This window comes from Chiloscyllium punctatum, chromosome 5 (assembly GCF_047496795.1).
Source record: "Chiloscyllium punctatum isolate Juve2018m chromosome 5, sChiPun1.3, whole genome shotgun sequence".
Classification (NCBI taxonomy): domain Eukaryota; kingdom Metazoa; phylum Chordata; class Chondrichthyes; order Orectolobiformes; family Hemiscylliidae; genus Chiloscyllium; species Chiloscyllium punctatum.
This window is the reverse complement of record NC_092743.1, coordinates 37,719,823-37,745,929: the sequence shown is the minus strand read 5'-3', so window position 1 is coordinate 37,745,929 and position 26,107 is coordinate 37,719,823. Positions and strand designations below refer to the sequence as shown.

Sequence of the window (26,107 nt, the reverse complement as noted above, 5' to 3'; positions counted from 1 at the left end):
TGTCCCCGAGCTCCAGAATAAACTTTTGAAGTGCTGAAGTAGAATGAGAGTTTGGTCGCGAGCAGAATACAATGATGCTGAAGGTTTGCCAATACCAACTTGCCTGGATGAAGGCTTAAGAAGGATGGTGCCAGGGAGCATGCAGGGATGTTGTTATGAAGAAGCTGTTACATAATGGTTGTAATGGGACAAGTACTCAGTCATCTACAGCCAGAGTTACCTGCTCTGATTTTCATGTTGGGAACATGTTGCATTATTTAGCTTCTCTAAAGGAGAAGGAGAGAATTGTAAATGCCAGATAAATAGAGAAGTTGCACTTTAATGAGATGCAAATTCATGCTGCTCGGTGGAGAGATTCTGGAGTTGCCACTTCATGCTTGAGGGGAAATTCAGAAAATGTTTTCTTGACATTGAGACTGTATTATTTTTCATTATCTCCATATATTCTCACCTCTCTCACCATTACTCATGTCACACCAGGGAGGAGAAAATTCTGCCTGATGTCTCTCCTCATCATACATTTATCTACATGATGTACAGATCCAGCAGCTTTGAGATGCTCTGCTTCTATGTGTCCTGATTCCCTCTGTTGCCTTTGTGGAAGGTTACCCATTCCTCTCTACAGTACTCCAAAGAGTGGAAAAAAGGATGGAACTATAAAGGATGAATTGATGGATGGACAAGCGGCTGAACACATGATAGACTTACTGATGAACTGAACTACCAATCAACCCATCTTCAGTTTACATCATATCTGTAAATTGGCACTTCTGATACTACAAAACACTCACATTGTCGCACTGAGGTGTCAGCATAGATTGGGATTCAAGTGTATTTACTTCTCTTGATTCATTAAGGATCCATTACCACACTCATTTTCCAAGCATATTGTTATTTTCTGTGCAAGTCAAATAGTTTCACCTGAATGTTTATAAGAATCTAACTCTGTTTATTTACATCATACTAAAATTAATTACGGAAATAAACTTATTCAATTGCAACTCAAGGCTAAGTTCCCTCTTCGGCTGAATTGATATACACCAACAATTGAATTACTGATGATGAAATGAATCAAAAGGCCAGTACACCCATAGACTAGTATACATAGGCACTCAGTCAACTGACTAAATGCAGGAACAAACCTATCCCAATACAGAAATGTTAATATCAATACAGTCACTCATAGGAATTGTCTTACATACTTCATTGTGATGTTTCTTCTTCTCAAGAAGGTTTCTAAGGTTCCTTGACTCACAATCAGATTTATTACTCTGGATGTGATCATGCCATGACATAAAACACTTTAACAATTCATAATTGTATATTACTAAGTGTTTCTTCTTACCTTTGGAAAAATTGATGAGCTACATGAAAGAGATACATAAGACAGAACTGACATGCATCCTGTATCACAGGGTGGGACACAGGATAGGAAAAACCTTTACTTCTGGATTACACCACTGTACAATCAGATATTCAGCAGTACTCCTCAACATAAATATGATGATTACATTTAGCAGTGGCAACTACCACATCCAAAACAAATCTGAAACTTGCAACACCAGAATTCTAAATTACATTAGTTACATATCAATAATGTAATACACCAAAAACATGATAGCATCAAAATATATCAGCAAATGTATCCAGAATACATTACAAATCTTACATTTATGTTCTCTGTCTCTCAATATTTCAAATCACAAGAGCTGGTGAAATGGTCTGCTACAAAGCAGCAGGTTTACTTAAGAATTTATGATGGAAATATGGTAGTAGGTCTGGGCTGCATGGGTTTAACTCGCAGCACAACATGGTCCAAATACCTCTGACCCCATCACACTTGAATGTAAATCTGGATTCTTTTGAATTTATTGCAGGTAGCAAGCATGCCTCAGTCGTGACGATGGAGCTGTAAGTTCGAGGCCCAAGCTTCTTCTACACTGAAATGGCATTAATAATATCATGTACAAATATTGAATATTAAGGTATTTCTGAAATAATGCTCGAATTCTATTATGTCAGTGACATACCAATGCTTGCATATTGTAGCAAGATACCAATATTAAGATCAAATACACTGAGCAATAGCACAAATATACAAAAATACACTATCTCTAAGATAATGATAAACATATGACAAAAGTACACCAGCATGAAACTACATTAGGAACACCTTGACAAAATATAACAGCAATACATGGGTAATAAATAGACTATCTGAGAGGCATTTAATTGCACTAGCTTTGCATTTGTATGTGTAACAGCAATGTATTTGTAATTTATAACAACGTCTCTGTAACATTGGTTGACTACTGCTGCAATACCTTACTCTAACTTGTTACAGTTAATGAGAACAAAATATTTTTGCCTATGGATGGAACAATGACAATAATACAACCTTTCAGGCTTATCTCAGCATACCTGCTTACTCTGACATCTTTGCAGCCTATTGAGAATTTCAAATTCATACATGTTTCAATTATAAAGATTTATTTTTTTTGTGTAAACTTTTCCTGTAGATAGAGAGAGAGAGAGAGATATTGATAGATAGCTAGATAGATAAATGATAGAAAGGCAGATATGAAGTCTGTATGAAGTTTAACCTGTCTTAATCTTCATTTTGCCATTCTCAAATTTCATTTGGGGTCTTATTCCTGGTCATGATTAATTTCCTTTTCCATCTCTCTTTCTACTTTTAATGAATCCATATCTTACCATTATTCTGCATTCAACATTTGTTTTGAATCCCTGTTTTTCCTGCTGCCCATGATTCATCTTAAATGCAATCTATCAATTATATATCAAGAATACTGAGTATCAGTTACATTGCTTTGGTATTAAGTCCATAGGTGGCACTCACATACAATTAAGTCATTAAGTATTGTAGACCTCAGCTTCACAAGTTAAACAATAACATTTACTGTCAACATATTAAAATTAACATACATCAGCAAGCATAACATTTATCTGTAATATATGCCTTAATCTTGCCTTAGATTTTCTTGTAGTACATCAAATGGGAGGGAGATCTTGTCGGGCTGTGGATAGCATCCCTGCCTCTGAGTTAGAAACCTGGGGTTCAAATTCCACCCCAGGACTTAACATTAAAGGAGGAACATTCACAATGCGGCAGAACTTAATTACTTTCACTAAACATCAATGGTGATTGGAAGGATAAGAGAGATATTCGGTCAGCCAGTGTGGTGGAATGGAATATGGAGTCTTTACCATCACTAGCCACAGTTCCAGACTACAAATGCGTGACTAAGTGCAGATTGCCACAGCAACTCATATTCCTTGAATGAACTTTAACACATCATCATCACACATGCTGAAACTTATGGGAAAGAAGGAGTCCACTTGGTACATCATGTCGGAGCTATCCATGTTATTCCATGACCCAGTCTATCCCATAGCCTAGAAATCTTTTCCTAGAAATGTTTACACCAAATACCCATGTTGCTGTTGAATCTGCTTCCACCCCTTTTCAGGCAGCGCATTATGGATCATAATAACTTTCTGACTAGATTAAGAACTCTTCTTTTCCATTCTGGCTACTTTATCTGTGTCCTCTATTTACCAAATAGTTGGAACGGATTACCTTACTTCTTCAAAATCATTCACAATTCTAAATATCTCTATTAAACTTTCCCTTAATTTTCAATTCTGTTCCAAGAAGGACAATCACAGGAATTCTAGTCTCATCACATCAATGAAATCTCTTTGTCTATGGTATCTTTCTGGTAAATCTTCCATACAATCTTTTCAGGAGTATGAACAGTGCCAGTTATCCATCACTCCCATAAGTCTGAGTATTTTAGTTTCAAGGCTGTGTCTCTCTGTTGCCTAAATGCTTAATAGCTAACATACGTTGCATAACCAGGTATTGGAGGGGAGTTCCTGGGGATTGGTAGGGGCAAGGAGGTGAGAAGATTAAAGTGGTCTGACCTAAATATTTGTAAATTTTGCATATGTTCCAATTTGATACCCCCACTAAAAGCAAAATACTGCGGATGCACGAAATCTGAAATAAACACAAAGTGCTGGAGGCATAACATCATCTGTGGAGAGAGAAATAGAATTAGCAATTCAAGTCCAGTGTGACTCCCCTTGGAATGAATTATATCAGATTCAAAATGTTAACTCTGTTTCTCTTTCCACAGATGTTGTCAGACCTACTGAGTTTCTCCATCACTTTCTGCTTCTATTTAACTATCACTACTGTTTGCATTTTCGAGGGTAGGCTGAGATAATACTCAGTAAGATTAGGTCAGATATATACAAATAATCTGTTTAACTTAAAAACAAGTGGACATATAGAGTCACAGTGTAGAATGAACTCATTTGGTCAGTCAATGCACCTTCCCTTTGATAATAGTACAAACCATTGAATGAGCCATATTTGCTCATGTCATCTTCGTTTTACTGAAAGAATGTAACTGAAATATATTCTGCATTCTACACTTTTGTGTTCTGATAGCCTCACCCTAGCAGTTTGTTGTTTAAACACTCTGACTCTCAATGAGTGTCTCCAACTATATTTCATCTTCCATTGATCAGTAAAAAGAAGTTCTGTTGATATTCCCAGTAGGATTTTTGGTTTGAGGAACATTGTAACCCTAATGCTGTGAAGTATTTATCAATTACTTGTTCATCCCCCATTTCCTTTGCCTCACAATTAGTTGCCTTGGGCAGTGAAGTCTGGAAATATCTCTTTAAACCTCTCTCATTAAATCTTTAAACTGCTCTCCCTCTTTTTTAAGATGCTTTTCAAAATTTAATCCATTGACCAACCTATTGGCCATCAGACCTAATATTGCCTCTTTGACTCAGTGTCAAGTTTGGCCTGATTACACTCCTGTAAAGTGTCATGTGATAACTTATTATATTAAAAGTGTGATATAAATGCAAGCTTTTCCTGTTGTGATCATCAGTGGGAATGTTAATGTTTTTCCTCATTTTTATTTGTAGCTGCTTAGGTCAATTGTCGCAAAGTTCAAGAAACTCACCACATATCTGCGGTCAAAATTGGAATCTTCTTGGTTTCTAAGACTCAGCTACTGTTTGTTTTAATCAGCTGAACAATGCACTCTCAACAAATTTTGAAGTAACTTGATTGAAGAAAACTCTTTCTCATCTTGCAGCTGTATTTAAACTTTTCTGAGTCAGACAAGCCTCTTAATGGTTTGGCAAGGGTCCAATATTTTGCAAAATCAATCCCCAAAGATTGAGAAGATCACTTACAGTGCAGAAAAAAAAATCCCAGGGATTACATTGCACTGTGTTGTGTTGTATCATTGCTTGAAGCATCACCTTTGGTTTTGCGTGTTTTCGCCCCACCTACATAATTAAACTGTTGTAAAGTTTGAATATAATCAACTGACTGGATGAACAGTGTTCAGGGGGTAGTACTCTTGCCCAGAATTCTGAGATTCTTGGTTAATTTCTACCAAAAAGATAATTTAATTGACATTCTGTATTTATCATTAGATTAAAATACATCCAATGGCAACCAATAAGCAGCAATGGCCACTTCTGGCTTTATTCCCCAAGACATTTTAGTGAACTTTTGAAAGAAAGGGAGAATGGGCATTTAATGATGTGGAAGGGTTCGAAGGGAATAGAACATAGTGTGTAACACTAAGTAGGAATATCTATTAATGGAGATTATTTTAATCAATTCTACACACTGTACTCCTAGATTTCATCATACCTTCTGCCACCATGCTACTAAAGCGTTACTGATGATGTGGGAGAACTTCCATTTCCACATGTGATCAGACATTCCACTTTGAACAGCAGTGCAGCAGCATTAAACTTGAGGCTGTATTTTAATCATCTTTAATACACATTATCCACTTCATTTCAACTCAGAGTTTCTGAGTTTCTGAAGCTTTGGGGCAATACTGAAAGAATACTGCAATTTGCAGTCTTTTAGATGAGATATTACAATTCGACCCTTTCTGCCTTATCCAGTGAATATAAAAAAACCACTGCAGAATTTGAAGTATATGAATCTTGTGCTCCTGTTCAGAGTTTATTCCCCAGATAACACCACGAATAATAAACAGATGATATTACCATTTATTTCATTGGTCTTTCTGGGCCCTTACTACATATAAATTGGCCATCTCTCTGAATTATAACAGTAATTGACTATGAACATTTCCTTTTACACTTAATCTCCTTTAATAGACATTCACAATTGTGTATGATGTTTAATCCTGATTAATCCAGCCTTTCCATTATCATATCATTAAGCTACGAAGGGGAAGCTACATAGTTCAGTCTCGACAAGTGTAATTTTTCTTTGTATTTTTATCTCCATTTTTTCACTCTGTCATTAAAAACTATCTCCACCATAATCTAAGATTTCCAAGGTTTTCACTTAAATGCTTCTTATCTGCTTCTGGGACAATGCTGCGACCTTGTATGATCACATCCATTTCATTCAAATCTGTTACTCAGATTTGAATGAAATTAAAGCTTTATAATTCATCACAACCACCTTGGAGTAAGACATCCTTAAACTGTACAGTGCTCAGGTACCTCAAATTGAACATGAGGGAAGGCATGTTCAGGCCAAATTTAAAGTTAATGGAGGACTGGTGTCAGGCAGCTATATGTCAAAATATGTTATGATAGAGCAGACAAGAACCATGGGATCATTAAAAGTTAAACTGCAAGATGGGCTGATGAGGAGAATTTTAGGTTCATCTTTAGTCGACTGGTTCCGTCTCCCAGCAAATCAAATTTATACATCTTGGCCTCTCTTCAAGTCCCTCCATTACTAATAAATATACGGATGGTAATAATGCAGATATACTCTGCATGTGCGAGTGATCCCAAATATGCAGGTGCATGCAGAATTATTTTTAAGATGCTTCCTTCAAATTTACAGACAACACCTAAGACTTGACAGTACATTATTTAGGGCAGATGTCCAAACAGTTAACTAATCAATTCTCTCTAACCTTTCCACACCTGATTTACAGGAATGTAAACTCAATCCAGTGACTCAGTTTAGAAAATACAGATTATAGCAACACTGTAACATAGCACCATGAGTTACCTGTTACTAAATGTTTACAAAACAATAGGAAGTAAAACATTAGAAGCTGAAATTCAAGTAAAAGTCTTAAATGTTGTATATGTAGAAATATGATTAAATGAGAATCTTTCAAAGAGTTTGGAGGGTAAACTGGATATAACTGCAGTCTGTAGACAGATTGGACAGTAAAGTGCTTTAAGCACTAACTTTCCAAATCCAGCTCAGGGTAAGAGATGAAAGTATGTCTTTGCTGTGACGATCCAATGTGAAATGAGTTTGGGCATTTTTGGCTCAATGCATCCTGAACCTTCATTGATAAAACTGACATTTGATAATTTCGTTGAGACAAAGGGAGGGAGGAGAGAGATAGGGAGAGAGAGGGAGAGAGAGAGAGAGAGAGAGAGAAAGAGAGAGAGAGAAAATGTGGCTAGCATTGAAGATAGAAGTGTCATACTAGTGCTGTAGCAGGCTCTCTTTATCGATTTGTCCTGGTGTAAACTGTTTATTGTATAGCAGAAATGTACTGTGCACTTCACACTATTTACCTGGAGTAGAAAGGCTTGGTAAAACAGATAATGCTGTGTCTAACTTGAATGTGGTGTTTGCTGCTGTGTTTGGTGCTGATGCTGGATATTTGGCATAGGAAGTGTACTTTTCCCCAGCCTAAAGTTCCATAAACTGAAAACTGTCAATTATATGTTAAAGTAGAGTGTGGTATTGACCTTTGATGAAAACATGTAATGAACAATAGCAAATCATCGACTCAATTTACAGCATGGTCATTGACTTTGATGGAGAACAAAATTGGCCAATTCACTAAATTTCACACTTCTGCTTAATATTAATTTTGGAGTCAGGTTTAAGAAATAAACCTGACAGATTAATTTTGTCAAAGTTAGCCATGTCAGGCTCAGCTCGAGGATAGGTTTTGTGCCTCTGAAACAGGTGATTTTAAATTCAATCCAACTGAAGGCAAACCAAACCAAAACAATGTCAAACTGAGGGAGTGCTGATCTTCAGAGGTGTTGTTTCTCTGAGAACTGTTAAACAAAGTTCAGGCCTTCTCTCTCAGATGGATAGAAAATATTCAACAGCACTATTCGAAGAAGACGAAGGGAGTTTACCTGAATGACCTAGTGAACATCAATCTTGGAATTAACATCAGTAAAAGTAGGAATACCTAGGCATTTATTCTATTGCTGTTGTGGGACATTGTTATGTGCAAATTGGCCACTCAATCTCCTACATTGCAAAAGTGGTTTCACTTCAGGAATACGTCATTGGCTATCGCATGCTTTGGATGTCCTGAGGTAATGAAAGATGCTTGCAAGTTTTCCTTACTTATTCTTACTCTCTGTTACACAATATGTAATTACCTTATTATGTAACAATGTTTCTACTCCAATGAAACACAACTATAATCATTCAAGTGCATTTTGATCTATTCCCTAGAACTCTGTGGGAAGGTAGGGAAGAGATTGCTGGGTGTCTTGCTGAGATACTTGTATCATCTATAGCCATAGGTGATGTGCCAGAAGACGAGCTTGGCTAATGTAGTACCATTATTTAAGAAAGGTGGTAAGGAAAAGCCAGGGAACTTTAGACTGGTGAGCCTGACATCAGTGGTGGGCAAGTTGTTGAAGGGAATCCTGAGGGACAGTATTTGCATGTACTTGAAAAGGTAAGGACTGATTAGGGATACTCAACATGGCCTTGTGCATGGAAAATTGTGTCTCGCAAACTTGATTGGGCTTTTTGAAGAAGTAACAAAGAGGATTGATGAGGGCAGAGTGGTAGACATGATCAACATGGATTTCAGTAAGGCGTTCGACAAGGTTCCTCATGGTAGACTGGTTAGCAAGGTTAGATCATACAGAATAGGTGGAAAACTAGCCAGTTGGAGACAGAATTGGCTCAAACATAGAAGACAGAGTGTGGTGGTAAAGGGTTGTTTTTTAGGCTGGAGGCGTGTGACCAGTGAAGTACCACAAGGATCGGTGCTGGGTCCACTGCTTTTTGTCATTTCTGTAAAGTGATTTGGATGTGAACAAGGTGGTATGGTTAGTAAGTTTGCTGATGACACCAAAATTGGAGGTGTAGAGGTCAGTAAAGAAGGTTACCTCAGAATACAGCAGGATCTTAATCAAATGGGCCAATGGGCTGAGGAGTGGCAGGTAGAGTTTAATTTAGATAAATGTGAGATGTTGCATTTTGGAAAGGCAAATCAGGGCAGCACTTACACACTTAATGGTAAGGTCGTGGGGAGTGTTGCTGAACAAAGTGACCTTGGAGTGCAGGTTCGTAGTTCTGTGCAAGTGGAGTCACAGGTGAATAGGATAGTGAAGAAGGCGTTTAGTATGCTTGCCTTTATTGGTCAGTGTATTGAGTTAATGAGTTGGGAAGTCATGTTGCAGCTGTACTGGACATTGTTTAGGACAGTAATAGAATTCTGTGCAGTTCTGGTCTCCCTGCTGTATACAGGATGTTATGAAATTTCAAAGGGTTCAGAAAAGATTTACAAGGATATTGCCAGGGTTGGAGGATTTCAGCTATAGGGAGAGTCTGAATAGGCTGAGACTACTTTCCCTGGAACATAGGAGGCTGAGGGGTGACCTTATAGAAGTTTATAAAATCATGAGTGGCATGGATAGAGTAAATAGACACTTGTCCCTGGGGTGGAGTCCAAAACTTAAGGACATATGTTTCAGGTGTGAAGGAAAAGATTTAATAGGGACCTAAGGGGTAACTTTTTCACGCAGAGGGTGGTGTGCATATGGAATGAGCTGCTAGAGAAGTGGTGGAGGCTGGTTAAGTTCCAACATTTAAAAGGCATCTGGATGGGTATATGAATAGGAAGGGTTTAGAGGGATATGAGCCAAGTGCTGGCAAATGGCACTAGATTTATTTAGGATTCTGGTCGGCAGGGATGTGTTGGACCGAAGGTGTTTTCATACTGTATATCTCTATGATGCTATGACTCTAAATGTTGTCAATACAGCTACATGCAAGCAAGTTAAGGCTTCAAACAGCTGAATTTCAAGATACACAATCTTAGGTGAAAACATTTTTCCCCGGGACCTCAGCACCAAGTAACTGCTAATTTCCCCCAATCATCCTTTCTCCCACCATCTAGAAGCCTTAATGTTGCCATTAATTTCAAGGGGTTTAAGTACAGAGGGTAACAGTGTCATGCAGCAATTATATAGGGTCTTGGTGAAGCCTCATCTGCAGTATTGAGATTTGATCCCCTAATGTAAGGAAGGATATACTTGCCATAAAGGGAATACAATGAAGGTTCACCAGATTAATCTCTGAGCTGATGAGTTTATCTTATGGAAACAGTCACAGATTCATAGAGTTGTTCTGCGACAGAGTGCCATTTGGCCCATCATCCAGGGAAGTTATTTGGGTGGAACTGAGAAATAAGAAAGGGATGATCACCTTATTGGGATTGTATTATAGACCCCCTAATAGTCAGAGGGAAATTGAGAAACAGATTTGTCAGGAGATCTCAGTTATCTGTAAGAATAATAGGGTGTTTATGGTAGGGGATTTTAACTTTCCAAACATAGACTGGGACTGCCATAGTGTTAAGGGTTTAGATGGAGAGGAATTTGTTAAGTGTGTACAGAAAAATTTTCTGATTCAGTATGTGGATGTACCTACTAGAGAAGATGCAAAACCTGTCCTCCTCTTGGGAAGTATGGCAGGGTAGGTGACTGAGGTGTCAGTGGGGGAACGCTTTGGGGTCAGCGACCATGATTCTATTCGTTTTAAAATAGTGCTGGAAAAGGATAGACCGGATCTAAAAGTTGAAGTTCTCAATTGGAGAAAGAACAATTTTGATGGTATCAGACAAGAACTTTCAAATGCTGATTGGAGGCAGATGTTCGCAGGTAAAGGGACGGCTGGAAAGTGGGAAGCCTTCAGAAATGAGATAACAAGAGTCCAGAGACAGTATATTCCTGTCAGGGTGAAAGGGAAGGCTGGTAGGTATAGGGAATGCTGGATGACTAAATAAATTGAGAGTTTGATTAAGAAAAGAAGGAAGCATATGTCTGGTATAGATAAGATAGATCAAATGAATCCTTAGAAGAGTATAAAGGCAGTAGGAGTATACTTAAGAGGGAAATCAGGAGGGCAAAAATGGGACATAAGATAGCTTTGGCAAATAGAGTTAAAGAGAATCCAAAGGGTTTTTACAAATACATTAAGGACAAAAGGGAAACGAGGGAGAGAATAGGGCCCCCCAAAGACCAGAAAGGCAGCCTTTGTGTGGAGCGACAGGAGATGGGGGAGATACTAAACGAGTATTTTGCATTAGTGTTTACTGTGGAAAAGGACATAGAAGCTATAGATTGTAGGGAAATATATGGTGATATCTTGAAAAATGTCCATATTACATAGAAGGAAGTGCTGGATGTCTTGAAATGCATAAAAGTGAATAAACCAAAGGACCTGATCAGGTGTACCCTAGAACTCTGTGGAAGCTAGAGAAGTGATTGCTGGGCCCCTTGATGAGATATTCGTATCATCAATAATCACAGGTGAGGCGCCAGAAGACTGGAAGTTGGCTAACGTGGTGCCACTATTTAAAAAAGGTGGTAAGGACAAGTCAGGGAACTATAGACCAGTGAGCCTGACATCGGTGGAGGGAATCCTGAGAGACAAGATGTACGTGTATTTGGAAAGGCAAGAACTGATTAGCTATAAGTTAACATGACTTTGTGTGGGGGAAATCATGTCTCACAAACTTGATTGAGCTTTTTGAAGAAGTAACAAAGAGCATTGATGAGGACAGAGTGCTGGATGTGATGTATATGGACTTCAGTAAGGCGTTCAACAAGGTTCCCCATGGGATACTGGTTAGCAAGGTTAGATTTCATGGAAAACTGGCATTTGGATACATAACTGGCTGAAAGGTAGAAGACAGAGGGTGGTGCTGGAGGGTTGTTTTTCAGACTGGAGGCCTGTGACCAGTGGAGTGCACAAGGATTGGTGCTGGGTCTGACTTTTCGTCATTTATATAAATGTTTTGGATGTGGGCATAAGAGGTGTAGTTAGTAAGTTTGCAGATGACACCAAAATTGGTGGTGTAGTGGACAGCGAAGGAGGCTACCTCAGACTATAATGAGATCTTGATTAGCTGGGCCAATGGGCTGAGAAGTGGCAGATGGAGTTTAATTTAGCTAAATGCGAGGTGCTGCATTTTGGGAAAGCAGGACTTATACACTTAATGTGATGTCCTCGGGAGTGTTGCTGAACAAAGAGACCTTGGAGTGCATGTTCATAGCTCCTTGAAAGTGGAGTCGCAGGTAGATAGGATAGTGAAGGTGTTTGGTATGCTTTCCTTTGTTGGTCAGAGTATTGAGTACAGGAGCTGTGAGGTCATGTTGCGGCTGTATAGGACATTGGTTAGGCCACTTTTGGAATATTGCATGCAATTCTGGTCTCCTTCCTATCAGAAAGATGTTGTGAAACTTGAAAGGGTTTAGAAAAGATTTACAAGGATGTTGCCAGGGTTGGAGGATTTGAGCTATAGAAAGAGGTTGAACAGGCTGGGGCTTTTTTGCCTGGAGCGTTGGAGGCTGAGGGGTGACCTTATAGAGGTTTATAAAATCATGAGGGGCATGGATAGGATAAATAGACAATGTCTTTTCCCTGGAGTGGGGGAGTCCAGAGCTAGAGGGCATAGGTTTAGGGTGAGAGGAGAAAGATATAAAAGAGACCTAAGGGGCAACTTTTTCACGCAGAGAGTGGTACGTGTACGGAATGAGCTGCCAGAGAAAGTGGTGGAGGCTGGTACAATTGCAATGTTCAAAAGGCATCTGGATGGGTATATGAATAGGAAGGATTTGGAGGCATATGGGCTGGGTGCTGGCAGGTGGGACTAGGTCGGGTTGGGACGAGTTGGACCAAGGGTCTGTTTCTGTGCTGTACAGCTCTATGCCTCTATCCTTGCATCAGTTTTATTATCTTATACTAATTTCCTTCCTTTTCCCATATCCCTGCACACAACTTTGCTTTAAATAATCATCCAGTGCCTTCTTGAATGCCAGAAAGTGAGGACTGCAAATGCTGAGGTCAGAGTCAAACATTGTGGTGCTGGAAGAGCACAGCAGGTCAGGCAGCATTCGAGGAGCAAGAGAGTCATTGTTTCGGGCATACTCCATCAGGAATGTTGGGGGGGGGATGGGGGAAGGGGGCAGAGAGGTAAATAGGAGGTGGACTTGGGGGGAAGGTAGCTGGGAAGGCAATAGGTAAGTGCTGTGGGGGGTGATGGAGATAGGTTGGTGGGGAGGGTGGAACAGGTAGGTGGGAAGGCAAATGGACAGATAGGACAGGTCAAGAGGGCAGTGCCGAGGTGGATGGTTGGATCTGGGATGAGGTGGAGAGAAGGGGAGATGAGGAAACTGGTGAAGTTGACATTAATGGTGTGTGGTTGGAGGGTCCCAAGGCAGAATATGAGGCATTCTTCCTCCAGGAATTGGGTTGCTTGGATTTGGTGGTGGAGGAGGACCAGGACTTGTATGTCCTTGGCAGAGTGGGAGGGGGAGTTGAAGTGGTCGGCCACAAAGTGGTGGGGTTGTTTGGTACGTGTGTCTCAGAGATGTTCCCTGAAACATTCCACGAGTTGCCGTCCTGTCTCCCCTTCTTGAATGCCTCAATTGAACTGCCTCCAACACATTTCCCATGCAGTGCACTTCAACCTCTAACTACGCGAAGTGTGAAAAAAAGATTCTCACATTCCCCTTGCTTCATTTACACATCACTTTATATCTACACCTTCTTGTTCTTTTATCTATTATAAACACAAATAGATTTGCCCTATTTATTCTGTTCAGCCTGATCATTAGTTTGAAAACCTCAATCTCCTCTTAGCATTCTTCTCTCCAATGAGAACCATCCCCATGTCTTAAATCTATTCTCATAACTGAAGAGTTATGAGGAAACTAGTGGTGTATTACACAGAAGATAAAACATTTAACAGTACAGCACATGAACAGGCCCTTCTGCCCACCATGTCTGTGCTGACCATACTGCCATTTGAAATTAATCCCATCTGCCTGTGCATGGTCTGCATTCCTCTATTCCCTCCCTGTCTGTGTCCTAAAGGTCGTGGCCTATTCTTCAGAGTATCAAAAGATGAGCTGGTAGATTGTTCTCATTTGCTTCTTTTGGGGTGGGGGGTTCTTTCATCATGCAGGTTAATGCTACATTATATATTTGGGTAGAAGGCAGACTGATTGAAGAGAAGGAAAAGTCAAGACCTTTGTTCATACATTTGATTATACATTATTACTCAATAATTTTACATCTGGTAATCCAAGGTATACCAGATTCCAATCTTATTGGTATATTGGAGAAGGAATAACCTACCTTCTTTATGTCTTCATGTACATATGTTCATTTGCACTTATCAGTGAGACTAGTGCATCGCCTAGTTTGTTTGGAATGATCTAACTCTGTCCACACTGCTGTTTATATTCAGTGATGTGCAGCTCATTGACACCATGAGGAAGTAACATACTAAAACAAATGGTAGGCTTCTCATGTCTGTTGATGAAAATTCTGCCAATTATTTTGCCCCAATCTAATAAGTTAGATTCTGATGAAGGGAATAAGCTCTGGGCCTGTACCACTCAGGATTCTTCATCAATATCTGCAGCCTAAGTCGCAACTTCCATCCGAACATTTGCTTATTTTTAAAGAGATCTTTCATGCTGAGTGAGCGGATCATCGTTACTCATGTTCTCTGCCTGTGGTGATGGAGGGAGAGGCAAACATAAATTGAGTGGAAGTTAAACTGTTTTCTCACTGGATGTTTACTCTGATGGCTTTATTCTAAATTTATTGTGAAGAATTGTGTCTCAATGGCAAGCTTGGCATTTATTATCTCGTTGCCTTGAGAAGATGATGATCTTCAATTAGTGCATGCAAATGTGTGTGTCGTATAATGTTATGGTTCATCTGAAGGAGTTCATGTTCATGATACAAGGACTTCACCAAATCCATATTTTGATTTGAGTTATTATTGTCACATGTACTTAGGTACAGTGCAAACTATTTTTTTCACATGCAGAATAGGCAGAACATACTACACAAAGATCACATGGTGATAGACCAGAGAGAGGAATATGAAGTTACGGCTGCAAAGGAGGTGTAAAAGTGCGGAAAAATTGTAATAAATGTGAGAATAAGATCTGCTGGAAAGAGCTTGCAAAGAGTTGCCCTGTGTCAAGTGCTATCTTGAATCTGACAATCAAGTCATTAGATTACTTGCAGTGTCACGCAGTCTTTGAATGAACAGTGTGTTTGACAATAGCCTTTGTCGGGAGCAGTACATTTATTACAATTCCTGACAGTATTTAATAATGGAAGTTGTATTATTACAAACTTGCAAGAAACCATCTTGTTAACTAATACTCGTACCTCTTCTGTTTATGGTCACAAATGGTCTATTAGTAATAACTAGACAGACCCTGCACATGGTATAGATAAGGAAGAATTAGTGGCTGCAAAGCATCCCAACCAGCCCAGTCCAGAATCACATCTTGGCAATTGCGGAGAATACTACACAGCAAGAAGGCAGGTAAAAATCAAATCGGTTGATGTGGAACTGGAGTCCAGTATAAGTCAAAATCGGTGTAGGGGCGACAGTTTCTCTAAATGATTTAGATTTTCATGAGAATCTAATAATGTCATGTTCACTTTTACAGAAACCAGCCTAATGATTCAAATTTTGAAACTATTTGGAGAAATTTGAGCTTGCTTCCTTTGAATTTTGTCCAGTATCACGATCACTACACCTTCCACATAGAAGTGGGATAGCAATAAGAGTAATGGCAGTGCTACACCGAGCAAATAGCAACAGAAAATGAAAAGATACTGTACTCTTCAAAGAAGTGAGGGCTGGTGACAAAAGAGTGATTGGGCAATTGAAAAGGAATTCTCCTTATAACCATTCCCAAAAATGCAGCACCAGCAACCATTTGGTAGCTCCTTTTCCTGCCAGATTACATCTGGAGAGAAAGTCACCAAGGTGGAAACAGAAAAGTGGAAGCAAGAATAGCAAAAGAGTGAGACATAAATGTGAGAAGTGGGTGGCATGGTAGCTCAGTAGTTAGCATTGCTGCCTCACTGCACCAGGGATCCTGGTTCATTTCCAGCCTCGCATGAGTGTCTGTGTCGAGTTTGCACATTCTCCCTGTGGCTGCGTGGGTTTCTTTTGGGTGCTCCGGTTTCTTCCCAGAGTCCAAAGATGTGCAGGTTAGATGGATTGGCCACGCTATATTGCCCATAGTGTCCAGGGATGTGCAGGCGATATGGATAAGCCATGGAAATGCAGGGTTACAGGGATAGGGCAAAAGGGGTGGGATGTTCTCCAGAGGATCAGTGTGGACTCCATGGGCAAAATGGCCTGCTTCCACACTCTAGGCATTCTATAATTCTAAAAGAGAAAATGGGAAGCAGTGCAAGGAGATAATACTGATAAACAATCATAGAAACTAAGAGTAGGTCCTTTGGGCCTGTTCCACCATTCAATATGATCATGTGCAAAATGATGCACAATTGACAAGTTGCTTTCAAAAGAGAAGTGAACGGTTATTTGTAAAATAAATGCATTAAAAAGTGTGAATAATGAGGAGAGGAACAGAGCTAAATGTGCAGCTCATCAGCGAACTAGCAAAAGGGTGATAGACCAAATGGGCTTCCTATGTTGAAAAGTTCTAGGAGTTGATGATGCTATAGTCCTGTGATTATTTACTATTTCAGGGTCACAAACACAGATTCTTATTTACTTACACAGTCAGAACCTTTTTTTTTGCAGGAAAACAGTAATTACTTATTTTCCAGAAACCAAAACACTTCAGTCACTGGTGACAGAAATATGATTGAATTTTGCAAAGTCATAATGTCAGATCCATACACTGCTCCTCTCAACTGTCGAGAAAAGCCAAGATCCAGCAGTCAGTCAAACCTAGACTCCTATCCTGGTCCTGCCAAACCCTACACTATTATGTGAACTTCAAGGATTACTCTCCATTTTGCCAAGCCAGACCACTTTATCATCAGTAATATCAAACTGAAGGACTCTACCTCTATAAGTTCAAACTCGAAGATCTCTCCATCTGTTATACCAAATTTCAAAGTTGCTAGCCCCACCGTGCCTTTGTACAACTACTCTACAGTAGTTATCTCCAATCTGACATGTTTTTCCTATAACCTTGTCACACGTCCTTTGCTTTCGAACTAGAACAAACATTATACATACATAAAGGAATATATGTGAAAAAAAGTCACTCATTTATGGTTTCCATATTGACCTGAGTCATGGAAATTGATGACTAAAGTTCCAGGAAGTATCTCCATATCATAAGCCAATAAAAATTTGATTTGACATTCAGTCATTGTGATAATTCATCCTATTGTAAAATAGTGTATCCTCTGACTCAACATAAGTCATTAAGATCTTGCAGGATATATGCATAAATGTATTGGAATGTGCAATGGTATGGATTTCACATGCTTTTTTTGTGTCCTATTCCATTTCCTTTGAATTGAGAGAACATCTAATATACAATTTCATCTGAATTTTCAATTACATTTAATTAATTTTGTTTCATCTATACAATTTACTCCTCTTTCTTGATTTTAAGTCAGTACTTGAACTAAACTGATTAGCAATTGTACATTCTCAATTATTTTGAATAATCCTAGAGTTCCTTTTACACAAATGGCCTCGAAAATATACCATAGGAAACCAACAAGAACTGTTGCAATATTAACCTTTTGCAAACCTCTTCATACTTCTCTCTTATGTCTGAAGGCTCCTTCTCAAGTTCTAAAGATAATTAAAGAGAACTTTTCCAGAAATACATATTGTGAAAGCTCGAATGTGTACAATTTATAATTTGCCTTCCTGTGAACCCATGATTACTTACTGTGTGCCCTGTAAATCTCTTCAGAATGGTGTCACCAATGAAGAACAGATTTTTTTAATGATGTTATTTACATTGCAAAGTTATGTTGTGATGTGAGTGATAGGTGATTTATACAGTCATTATATTTCAGCAATCCTGCAGTTGTGAGGCAGCATATCATTGTACTCGTGGTGAGCAGCGCAATGGGAGGTCATCTACAATTTTCTCAAATGCATATTGCATTTCGATTATTATGTGTTGCATAGAGGAAAGACTCGGCCATTCAGCTTCTTGTGCCTGGACCAATCTGACTATGTGAAAGTGAGGACTGCAATTCTGAAGATCACAGTCAGGATGAGACAGGTGCTGGAAAAGCACACCAGGTCTGGCAGCATCCGAGGAGCAGGAAAATCAACGTTTCAGGGAATCTTGATGAAGGGCTCCTGCCTGAGACGTCAATTTTCCTGCTCCTGGGATGTTGCCTGACCTGCTGTGCTTTTCCAGCACCACTTTAATCCAGTCTGACTATGGCTGATCTGTGCTTGAACTCAATATATTTATTTTTGCTCCATATACCACGGTACTCATTCCCAGCAATAGTTTATTGTTCTCAGATATCCAACTGTTTTCCTCTGACCCACCTGTGCTAAATAGCCTACTTATAATGTTGAAGTTCTGTCCACTTTGTCCTGGATTCCCCTCAGAAGAGCTTCCCTGTATCTAGTTTACTGAACCTGTTTCAAGCAACTCAATTACATTACATCTCTGTCATCTAAATTCAAAAGAATACACTGGGATTTAAAGAATATATGCACGTAAATAAAAGTAAAATATTGCTGATGCTGGAAATCTGAAATAAACACACAAAATGCTGAGAAAATTCAGCAGGTCTGACAGCATGCATGGAGAGAGAAACAAAGATAATATTTTGTGTCTGGTATAACTTCTCCAGAACTCGGATTCTCCCGCACTCTGTGTGTTTCTAAATGCAAACTCTGCTCACTGCACTGTAGCAGCAAAGCCTGATACCATTTCTGTGGTCTAGTACCTAGGATGGTAGTGATGTAGTGATAATGTCACTAGACTAGAGGTCCAGAGTCTGGACTAAAACTAACCAAAATGGGTTTGCATCCTACCATCATAGATGGTTAAATTTGAATCCCGTAGGAAAAAAATTTGGAATTAAAAGCTGATCTAATACTGATCTTGTAACCACTGTTGATTATTCTATAAACCCCCATCTGGTTCATGCTGTCCTTGAAGAAGAAAATCCTTATGACTCCATGTGACTCAGCAATTTGGTTGACTCTTAACCACCCTCTGAAATGGCCCAACAAATCAATCAGTTTGTGAGGAAATTAAGCCCACATCCCATGATCTAATAAAAATAATGAAAGCAGTACTCCACATGGGCATCTGATCCCAGCTGTAAAATAGAAGTATTATACATACGCTCCTGTGCAATTATGGACAGCGTGCTGTTTTGCACATTGGCCCGAGTGCAGAGTCATTCATGTCTATGTATATATATATGTACTATTGGGATTGGTTAACTCAATTGGCTGAGTGACTGGTTTCTGATATAAAGTGACTCCAATAGCATGGACTCAATTCCCACAACAGCAGTGGGAGGTCTATCCTTCTTAACCTCTTCCCTTCTCGAATATGTGGTGACCCTCAAGTTAAACTACTACCAGCCATTTTCCTCGAGTAAGAGATAGGATTATGATGACTTTACTCTTATGTAATATGTAACATTTTATGTCTGCATAGAAATAAAATTATCTGCAAAGATATGGAGTTTAGTCAGGGGTATGAAACATGCCTCTGAATGAATATCTGTCTCAATACATTTTTGTATCTGTGTGACCTGATTTCAGTAAATGTGTCATCCTTTCTCCCTGTGCTCCTCAACAACTCCATATATCTCTCCCTCGCCATCTTTGGTATCTCTCTCTCTCTCCGACTGTCTCTCCACATCTTTGTATTTCTGCCTTTCTCCCTGTGACTCTCCACATCTGCATGCATCTCTTTATCTTAACCTCACCCACTCTCTCAGTCTATTACTCTCTCTGCCTTTCAGCATCTCTCTTGCCTTCTGCTCTTGATATCTTGAGTATTTCTCCCTTTCTCCCTGTGAATCTCTGTATTTCTGTGTGCATCTCTCTCTCTCTCTCACTCCCTCCCTCTCTCTCTCTGTCACTGTCTGTCTCTTACCCTCTCTCCCTGTCTCGGTTTCATCTTGCCTTTTTCTTCATCCTTCACTGTCATCCCTTTTAACTCCCTCAGGAAGGACAAACTCATTTCCAATTTGCTGAGATTAGCTCCTCCTTCAAATTTACATTGTCCCTTACATTGAAAATCAAAACCTCAGTCCAAGCCAGATTATAGAAACAAAATGTTCAGGTGGTGATTAAATAGACACGACTAGATGGAAAAAAATGAAATGAGGGATGGACATAGATCCAGGACAGCAGTGAGCACAAAATTACAGAGTCAGTGAAATCAATACAGAAATAGATAATTGAAAAGAAAGTCACCAAAGAAACGTAATAAAAAATTACCTAAAAAGAAGCCAAATGGAAAACAAGAAGGGGGATGGAGTGGAGGTAGGGGCAATGGATAGACCTCCCCTCACCACAAGCATACTACACACCCTCCCATACAAAGAAACCCCTTCTTATAGCACAACATACCCACTCGCACACAAAAACCACTTCCCACAGCTCCATGCCACTCCCACATACACACATCTAACTCTCACACACCCCTACCACACCCAACACCAACACACACAGCTCCCCCAACAAACAGAGCTTCCCCCACACCTCCACTCACAACTCCCTCACATGCCTTCCCACACTCCCACCCCCTCACACACAGAGCTTCCCCACACTCCCACTCACAACTCCGTCATACCCCCTCCCACGCACCCACACCCTCACACACAGAGCTTCCCCACACCCCCAATCACAACTCCCTCATACCTCCTCCCACACTCCCACCCCCTCACACACAGAACTTCCCCATAACCCCTCCCACACTCCCAACCCCTCACACACAGAGCTTTTCCCACACCCTGTCCCACATTCCCACTCCTTCCCTCACACAGTCCCCCACATACACTCACCCAGCACACTCCCCCTCACACACACATTCCCCATACACAATCCCCACACAGTTCCACACACACACTCCCCCTCATATACACACTCCCCACGCACAGTCCCCCCCCACACACACTCCCCCTCACACACACACACTCCCCACACACAGTCCCACACACATACTCCCCCTCACACACACTCCCCATACACACTCCCCACAAAGTCCCACACACACACACACCCTCACACACACACCCCATACACAGTCCCACATACACACTCTCCCTCACATACATACTCCCTCACACACAGTCCCACACACACTCTCCCTCACACACACATACACACTCTCCCTCACAAACCCCATACACACTCTCCCTCACACACACACACTCCCCACACACAGTCCCACATACACACTCTCCCTCACACACTCCCCCCAACCGGACAGGAAGAGCGAGAGAAAAAAATCTGTAGTGTAAAAAATGTAGAACGAAAAGGAACGAAAGAAACCTGAGTGTCTTTGTATGAGACTAAAAGGGAGACACACACACAGCGTCCGTTCACACCGCCCGCTCCTACTCTGTCCCCCTGAAACCCAAAATCAACCCCGAAACCCCCTCTTTTCCAACAGGCGCGTTTTGCTATGTTTCACAGCGACCTCTCGATACAGAAAGATCCCAGGATCATTCCACATTGTATTTCTGGCCGAATGCAATGATATAGTCTAATTATTACTCGATAATTTTGGAGAGAGTCAAGTCGGTTTCACAGACCCTCTTGCTGAGTTTACTGGCCAATCGCAGTTCTCTTCCTTCTCCCTTTTACTTGCTCACAGCTTGCCCGGGCGTCAAATCTGAGCTTACCTATATTTTTTTCTCGCTCCAAGCAAATAGTTCGAAGAACTGACATAGTGACATATACATCTACATACATATTCATACCTACATTTAGACATACACACGCTTACATACAGATACATGATTATGGATACATACACACATGCGGGTAGATGCACACATATACATAGACGTACAGATACAGACACATTTGCATATACGTACACACACAGAAATACAGATATATACATATGCAGATACATACACATACGAATACACAGTTAGACAAAACGTCTCGGAAGCACCAAGTGTCAGTGTCTATCGCCTCCTCCGCTCTTTCTTCTCTAGTTCCCAATAAAAAGTGCCGAGTGCAGTTTAAACACCTGATACTGTTCCTGTAACCAATACAACTGGAAGATGCTGAGAATTAAAGAACAAGCCCGCTCTCTATGTACACAGCACATTGCTGAGCAGAAAATCTACAAGGAAAAACATAGTGAATGATTAATCCCAAGTAAAAGCAGTATAAAGAAAGACGTTGAGAAACTTTTCCCAACTTACCACCAAACTGGGTAACCTGCCATGACTTGTTTCACGTTCAGTAGAACCAGGTAATACCCAAACAGAAGCATTTCCAGAACTAGTCAGCGATTTGAATCTTCCTTAGATAAAAAGAAACTCTTTGAACCGGAGCTAATCTTGTTTCTTTTCGTGAGCGTGTAGTAAATCCCATTCAAAGGTGAAATAAAAGACTCTCGGTGGCCAGTGATTCGCAAAGCCCAGAATACAACAATAGAAACTAAATTATACCAGAGCAAAATTGTAACCCAAAAAAAGGAGAGTTGACGAAAGGTGTCCAATCAGGATCCATTGCCACAGGGAGCAGGATGATTATACAGTGAGCAACTGTCAATCAGAAGAATGCTCGTCACTAGACCGACTAACCAGAAAGAAATATCTTCAAATTCATTCCAGCCCGTCCTGGGCCACCACCGGCTTGAACTGCAGTGGTGAAATTGGCGAGCTTTACCCGAGTGGGAAAGGGAAGTGAACAGAGAAGTGTATCTTTGGTTTCGGGTAAAAGAGAGGCCTCCTGTTCTTTATATCCATTTGTATTAATTGTATCCTACACATTTCACTTTTCTGCTTTTCATATAGACACACACTCTTATATGTGTCTACATGTCTATATGCCTCTTAAATTGTAGATTGTGGGAAAATTGATCTCTCGTAATGTCATAATATCAAGTACCTTGCACAATCAGATATGACCATTTAATATTTGTTGATCTCCATGCAGGCAAAACACGCAGTGAGTGAGCCTGAACAAAGTATAGTCTTCATATTAAGTGCTGTCAAGGTAGCAGGGTCACCAAATGAGGGCATTGTGGTGTGATGGTATACCCATAACTCTGAGCCAGGAAGCCAGGGTTCAAGTCCCATCTGTTCCAATGGTGCGTAATAACATGGCTAAGCAGTTGATTTTAAAAAAAAAGCTACCTATTTTAAAGTCATTTTGATGTTGTGGCATCAAATTTATACTTCTTTTATTTTGTGCACAATAATAGGTAGTGCCTAGGAAGCCTCTTTTATTGACCTATTTGTGAGTGAAGGCACTGCTCTGCTTCCAACGGCACAATGAAGCACATAGTGTCACAGGTTTACAAAGGCAGTTACCACTAGGAATGTGAATGTAGGAATTCTTAAAGTTCTCATCAAATATTTAATTGCAATGTTTGACTATGGATCTTGTGAAGGAACCTCCCCCTCATCCATTATATCTACAGCAAAAGTACAGCAAATGTGCTAAAAAAAGGTCTAAAAAGTTCTTATTTTGAGATAACCAGAAAAAGAACTGGGGTGAGATCTGAAAAATGATTTTACTCAGCAAATTATGATCTGCAGTAGAATGCCTCAAAGATTCATGGAGGCAGATTCAACACAATTGTGACTTTTCAAAAGAGAATTGGATAAGTGGAGGGACAGGTAGTGTTGAGGCAGTGGGGAATTTGCAAAAGCACTTGGACAGGCTAACAGAATAGACAGATGGAATAGAATGTCAGCAAGTGTGAGGTCATGCACTTTGGTAAGAAGAATAGAGATGTTGACTATTTTCTAAATGGGGAAAGGCTTCAGAAATCTGAACCACAAAGGGGCTTAGGAGTCCTAGTTCAGGATTCTCTTAAGGTTAACATGCAGGTTCAGTTGGCAGTTAGGAAGGCAAATGCAATATTAGCAAATATTTCAAGAGGGCCAGAGTACAACAGCAGTGATGTATCGCAGAGGCTGTGTAAGGCTCTGGTCAGATTGCATTTGGAATATTGTGTGCAGTTTTGGGCCCATATTTAAAGAAGGATGTGCTGGCCTTAGAGGGGATGCAGAAGAGGTTTACATAGAAAGATTTCAGGGGTGAAGAGTTTGTCATAGGAAGAGTGGTTGAGGACTTTGTGTCTGTACTTGATGGAGTTTAGAAGGATGAAGGGATATCCTACTGAAACTTACAAATAGTAAGAGTCTGGATACAGCGGAGGTAGAGAAGATGTTTCCACCAGCAGGAGAGACTAGGACCAGATGAGACAGCCTTAGAATAAGGGGATTGAAATGAGGAGGAATTTCTTCAGCCACAGAATGGTGAATCTGTGGAACTCATTGATGCAAAAGGCTGTGGAGGCTAAGTTGTTGAGTGAATTTAAGACAGAGTTAGATAGGTTCTCAATTAGTAAGGAAGTCAAGGGTTACAGGGAGAAGGCAGGAAAATGGGATTGAGAAACATATCAGCCATAATTGAATAGTGTAGCAGACTTGAAGGGCTGAATGGCCTAATTATGCTGCAATATCTTATGGTTTTTTGATCTAAATACTTGACCATATTAAGCTTGCAGGGCAATGGAGAAAATGTGAGGCTAGAACTTCCTTCACTTCAGAACATTTTTGAACACTGGGGCTAATTCCAGGTTCCGACCCATTCTTTGTAGCAATGGGTCCTTGGGCCAAATCCTATGGAAAATGCCTAATTAGCAGTGGTTACTCCCAATTAGTGAGAATTGACTAGTTCTAAAGGTTTGACCCATCACAGATTATTGATAGGGCAGACAGCAGCCTTCACTGTCTCAAAGTGAGAATACTGCTGAGAATATCAACTTTGATTTATGATTAAAACACAACATATTCACAGCTTTGCAAACTTTAACTCTGATATTATCTGCTTAATACCAATAGCCTTTGACCAATGAAAGATCCTTCGATCCCTCTATTTTTAAATGAATGAAATAGCTTACATATATGTAGCAACTTTGTTGTCTTCAGGACATCCCAAAGTGTTTCATAATTAAGTAATCAAGAAACGTGACAGCAAATCTCTGCATGAAAAGAATCCAGAAATAACATAAATGAGAATTCTTCTTGGTGTAATTGAGAATATGTATTGGCTGTGACACTGGAGATAATGTTGCTTCACTTTAAGTAGTATCATAGCATCTTTTACACCCACCTGACACAGGAATCGGGACATCAGTTTCCCAACCTCTCCAAAAGACAGCAACCCCACCAGTGCATCACTGCCTCAGTATTGTGCTGGAGTGCCATCCAGATGCTGACTCAGGAATAACATCGCCTTCTTTTTCCTTTCAACTGATTCTCTCATTTTCTGCCTGATCCACACCCTTGACATGACATCATGTTATGAGGCCCCTGAACCAAGATTGTCATCAGAAAATTGGAGATTACAATCAGGATTATCAACTCCAAAGCACAACCCAGCCCAATGTTTCCATCCTTTGTCATCTTAATCATGGTTTGTAAAACATGACACTGTCAAAGCCTCAGGGTAGGGAGTTCAAATCCCACCAGGGCTTGTGACGGTGAATTCGATAAAATTGGGAAATTGACAGCAAAGCAACAAAAACCCTGACCATGATGTGGAAGCAATTAGTGGTGATAGATTGAAGTGTAAATTAGATAGATTACTTTCAGGAAATAATATCTTGGGATGTCCAATATAGATAATCTGACCCATGACATGCGACTAATGTAACATGTTTGAAGGACCAAATGACTTTGTTCCTAAGGTGCTCAAAATCTTTCACCACTGTGGTTTCCCTCACATTATGTTTGGATCTATAGTCTAGCTGCTAGAGACTGATTGCGCTAATTAGTCAACAACTTCAATACTATTGTATCATGTGA

The 26,107-nt window shown here is 40.1% G+C and overlaps 1 protein-coding gene across 2 annotated transcripts in view; it reads right to left on the bottom strand.

The window, feature by feature from the left end:
- The window catches only part of wnt3a (wingless-type MMTV integration site family, member 3A), a 74,744-nt gene extending 52,024 nt beyond the window's left edge, over positions 1-22,720 (bottom strand). For both annotated transcript variants that reach the window (XM_072570052.1, XM_072570050.1), the window contains exon 1: positions 22,484-22,720. Coding sequence is in view for 1 of the 2 variants with exons in the window: in XM_072570050.1 (XP_072426151.1) it covers positions 22,484-22,554 (71 nt within the window). In the remaining variant the exon portion in view is untranslated. The remainder of the gene's footprint in view (positions 1-22,483) is intronic.
- Positions 22,721-26,107: the final 3,387 nt, after the last annotated feature.